Source organism: Ixodes scapularis, unplaced genomic scaffold, assembly GCF_016920785.2.
Source record: "Ixodes scapularis isolate PalLabHiFi unplaced genomic scaffold, ASM1692078v2 PGA_scaffold7__128_contigs__length_106722199, whole genome shotgun sequence".
In the NCBI taxonomy this organism is placed as follows: Eukaryota; Metazoa; Arthropoda; class Arachnida; order Ixodida; family Ixodidae; genus Ixodes; species Ixodes scapularis.
In genome coordinates, this window is record NW_024609882.1 from 57,875,703 (window position 1) to 57,880,691 (window position 4,989).

Sequence of the window (4,989 nt, forward strand, 5' to 3'; positions counted from 1 at the left end):
GAGATGGCACAGTGGAGGACAACTCAAGGAGAGAAGGAGAGGTGGCAAAATCTTTTTGTGTTAAATATAAGAATGTTCCGGGGTGGGTGGGCTAGTGTGTGTGTGTGTGAAAGGGAGGGGGGGGGGGGAGGGCGTTCAAAGAAACACTTTTCATTTCTTTGGGCAGTCACCCTTGAAGAAGGGTCCGAGTGGGCCTCGGAATGCCTAGTCCCTAATCGAGGGCTTGGTTGGATCTCTCTCTCTCCATCCGTTTATTTTAACTAATGTAACATTACTTTCAGAACGTTCTTCCCTCACACAACTCCTTGCTACACTGCACACGGCACTACATAATATATTTGTAACCCGACCAACCAATGAAATGTTCAAGCGTTAATGTGCTCCGATTCATTATCCTACAGACTATGTGCAATCTACTAACAACGACTATAAGAAAACAAAAAAAAAATCAATTGTCATAACCAATTATCATTGCATCTCGAGTAAAAACTGATGGTTTCTGGACTAGAAACTCTAGAAACTGATCGTTAAAAACGCAACATCGTTATATGTGGCATCGTTATAAGTTGATTGCACTGAATATGCAGAAACAAGGGCAGTGTAGTGCAATCTAGAAATATCGCTTAGACGCTACTCTGAGGCCACAAAATAACAATCCCGACTTCCTACAACCTAGCTATTTTAAGTACAAAGCACACCAACTGATCTCTTTGATTTAGTCGTATTTTTTATTTTATTTTATATTAATGCAAAATAAAATTACGAACTCGACCTCTTGAGCAACTCTTTCATATTTAGGCATGTATCGAGGATTTTTTTAAAGACACTATAGAATTAAGTTGTTAAGGTGAAACCTTTCGTAGCGTACTTTCGGTGCCATTTATTTTTTTTTTTTTTTTTTTAAAGCAGCGCTCAACTACTTTTGATGTCTTTTTTTTTTTTGCAGTGCGATTGGAAGTTTTTTTAATATCAAAGTCAAAATTATTCAACCATTGTTCGGCAATAAAAAAAAATATAATACTCGAATATCTCCCAACTTTCCTCGATGAACACTTGAAAAGCAGCAATGATCATTTAGAATTGGATAAACCACCCATGATCGTTTCGAATTAGATAAAATCATATCCGGTGTCTAGGTTAATTCTGTAGACAATTACGGTTGGAATATTTCTGTCTGAACGACTGGTGGTACTCGAGCACCGTATTCACACTGGCCGTACTTGATCGCAATATTACCAAAACACCATAAAACCTTGTAAAAAAATGCTACATTTTTAATAATGATTTAGGTGGCTGATGTTGTCTATGTGAACTGAAGTTTGCGGCGCGTTCGGTTCTTCTGGTGTCGTACTTGGTTAATTGCGCGGCACGGCGGTACCTTCCTGGAGTAGTAGTCTAATGTGGGTAGCCTGCTGACAAAGTGATTCGATTCATTTATCTACACATCACTACAGTGTAATCCACTTATAACGATACCAGATATAACGATATATCGCTTATAGCGATCAAATTTTTTAGATTTGTCAATTCTCCCATCGCCCCTATGTAAAAATAAACCATATATAACGATAGAATTATCGGCGACATATCGGATACAACGATAGAATTCTGGCCGCCCGGAAGGTGCTTATCACGAAAAATTTGCCTGGAAATTTGAGAAAAATTAAAATACTTGAAGCGAACGACATGAAAACCAGTAAAAATATCAAAAACCGGTCGGCGTGGAAAGATCCGCTAGGTGACGCGAGGCGCCGCCCGATTTAAAAAGTTCAGCCTCATCCTTCGGAACTAAGTGCTATCGTCATCGCAAATCGCTGAAGGGAGGAGAGAAAGAGCTTGCTTGGCCGCCGCCGCGCAACGCTTCCTAGTTTTCCCCCGTTTCCGCACGTTCGTACGTTCGTGAGGTAAAAATGGCGCCGACTAAGCGCAAAGCGATATCTCTGGAGGTGAAGCAGCGAATTCACCGGGATTTCCGACAAGGATTCAAGGTTGGTAGCCTCGCAAAAAGATACGAGCTGTCTCAATCAACGATTTCTACAATCATCAAGGCTGGAGATGTCTTGAAGAAGGCTGGCACCAGCGGTCACGACGACCAGCGAAAGCGGGTTAGGGATCCTTTGTACGGCGACGTTGAAGACTCCCTGTACCAGTGGTTCTTGACCACTCGCAACCGGAACGTGCCCATAAGTGGACCTATTCTTGCCGCAAAGGCGAAGAAATTTGCTTCCCTTCTGGGACGGGAAAACTTCGAACCCGGCGGAGGATGGATTCAGCGGTTCAAGGATCGCCACGGCATCGTTTATAAAAACGTCGTCGGGGAGGCTGCCTCGCTGGACGTAAATGCGAAAGACGAATGGCTGGCGACGAAATTACCCGAGCTGTTGGAGCGCTTCCAAGAAAGTGACATTTTCAACGGCGATGAAACAGCACTCTTTTATGAGATGCTGCCTACAAAGACGCACGCGCTGAAAGGTGACCCGTGCGTTGGTGGCAAACATAGCAAGGTCCGGGTGACGGTGTTTGTGTGCGCAAACATGGACGGTACCGAGCGTCTCAAGCCCTTTGTGATCGGGAAATCGAAAAGGCCTCACTGCTTTAGGAATCAATGCATTCCAGTCCGCTATCGAAATAACAAGAAAGCGTGGATGACGCGAGATCTCTTTGAGGAATGGCTCCTCGAGTTTGACGGCGCTATGGAGAAGCAGAAGAGGAAAGTGGTGCTGCTCCTCGACAACTGCAGCGCACACAACGTCAGCCCGAAGCTAACGTCCGTTGAGGTAATGTTTCTGCCTCCGAACACCACGGCAGGTCTGCAGCCCATGGATGCCGGCGTAATCGCCAATTTCAAGGCCCTCTACAGACGTCGCATGCTGGAATGGCTCATCATGAAACTAGACTGCTCAGGATTGTCTCAATACGCCGGCGGACCTCCTGACCTGAAGGTGAGCTTGTTAGAAGCGGTGCGGTTCGTGCATGGTGCGTGGTATGAGGTGAAGCAGGTTACACTCAAGAACTGTTTTAAAAAGGCAGGCTTCGTGCGCCACAACGCCACGGTCTCGGAAGAGACAAATGACTTGCTCATCGAACCTGCCGATGTGGGTGAACTTTGGGACCACATAGCAGCTTCCGAGGAGAACATCGGCGGAGCTCTCTTGGGAGACTTTTTGAACGCGGACAACGCTGCCGCTTCATGCGAGGAGTCTACTGATGAGGCCATTGCCGAGGAACAGCAATCGCGACGAAAAATCACATCGAGCGACTGCGAAAGTAGTGACGACGACGGCGGCGACGAGAACACCCCGCCTCCAATGTCTTCACAAAATGCCCTGCTCTCCATCCAGTCGCTGGTCGGTTTTGTGCACGCAAAAGGACTGCCGCCAGCGTACGCGCAACAACTGGAAGCAATGCACACGGCAATTGTCAAACTTCAGCTCAAGCAAGCGCAAATTTCCGACTTTTTTAAGCATGCTTAAATTATTTTATAGTCATTTTCGTACCTTTTAATAAAGCCTTCGGTTTTCTTTGCCTCGGCTCGCGTTGTACGACCTGATTCACTCATCGCCCGTAAGTAACTTCTCTTTGTGTTTTTTTTTTGTCGGTCCAGATATAACGATAATCGGCTATAACGATTGGATTTTGCGGTTTTCTCAATATCGTTATAAGTGGACTGCACTGTATATACCGTTTCCAATTGCGATGAACTGCTTTGGACGTTACAAGTCACTTCAGCTAATTAAAAGTGTTAGGTGAAAAAGCATCAGTGCGCTCCTCTCGTCGGTCACGTTAGACACACACGACAGTTGATCGACATATATGGCTCGTAGCGTCCTCTGCTATTTATCATAAGAAAAAAACAGAGCATCAAAACAGGCGATGTTACGGAATCTTATGCCCTGACCGAGAGAAAAACCATAACAAATTATGTCACAGAAAAAAAATAAATAGAGATTAACTTGCGGAAAATTAGGTAGTGTCATTGTACCAGGGCTGGACAGTATTGTGATAGCACTTTAGAGATAACTTCGAGTATCTGCGTCCCTGTGCCGAGATACAATTACAAAATGTATTTCCTTAGTAGTTAAATACATATAAAATGTATCGCTTGTATGGCGATATTCTGCCTGGCTTTAATACTGTTTTTCGTTTATTATCGAAAATTGATTGTCGGGTTTTAGAATTAACTAAAAAAGAAAAAAACAATCTTGGTGCCAGGGATCTAAAACTATATTACATAAAACAGCAGACTTCCTTGACTCCTTCTTAGTGCGTGCATTGAGTATAGCCGGGGTGTTTCCGAAAAGGAGGGCACAATCGCTCTTGCAAAAACTACTCATTGTGCAGAAGAAAAAAAGAAAAAAGAAGAAAAACGTTTGTTCGTAGTGGTTTGTGTCAAATGGTCCATTAAGAACACACATTAACTTTCAATATAACTGGGTAATTAAATAAATTTTAGTATTAAAGTGGCTAGTTGTTAATTTTACCGGGATGGGTTCAATGAGAATGTGGCAGGACATCTTCGAAAAGAAAGCTAAATACACCAAATTAGGATAATATAAAGTACGCGCAGCATTTTACGGCGTTTGAAAAAAAAAGCTAAAATTGGACGCATTTCTGGGTTTCAGATTTTTAGCGGAGCGCATCTCTCCGTGTATACCTTGGCCATTTTTTGATCATTGTACGTGGTTTCTAAAGGGGAAATGATAAAAAAATATGCAGATGAATGAACCGTACTTAATCATATTAGACAAAAATATACGAAGCCGCAGAAAGAAAAAAAAAATCTTTGACGGAGTGTTGTAATAGTTAGCAGACCCGACCGACTATTGCGACACTGGGTGGTTCAAATCCTGGCTCTGCCGTTTGTTTTATCTTTCCGCGGTTACGTACAATTTTCATTCATTCGATCAAGTGTTGTTCATTCATCTGCATATTTTCGATGATTTTCTCTTCGCAGACCACCTATGCTCATAGAAGAAAAAGTGCCCGCGA

The 4,989-nt window shown here is 43.4% G+C and overlaps 1 protein-coding gene across 1 annotated transcript; it reads left to right on the forward strand.

The window, feature by feature from the left end:
* Positions 1-1,819: 1,819 nt before the first annotated feature.
* Positions 1,820-3,532, forward strand: LOC120841497 (tigger transposable element-derived protein 6-like). Its single transcript, XM_040212399.1, has 2 exons — positions 1,820-2,075; positions 2,316-3,532. Exons 1-2 carry the CDS (start codon positions 1,911-1,913, stop codon positions 3,471-3,473), a joined length of 1,323 nt encoding a protein of 440 aa, XP_040068333.1. The 5' UTR covers positions 1,820-1,910; the 3' UTR covers positions 3,474-3,532.
* Positions 3,533-4,989: the final 1,457 nt, after the last annotated feature.

Excerpts from the sequence above, each read along its gene's own strand:
- LOC120841497 (XM_040212399.1), top strand. The coding sequence starts at position 1,911 with ATGGCGCCGACTAAGCGCAAAGCGATATCTCTGGAGGTGAAGCAGCGA. Across the intron at positions 2,076-2,315 it reads ATGTCTTGAAGAAGGCTGGC|GGGGAGGCTGCCTCGCTGGA; the intron begins ACCAGCGGTCAC and ends AAAAACGTCGTC.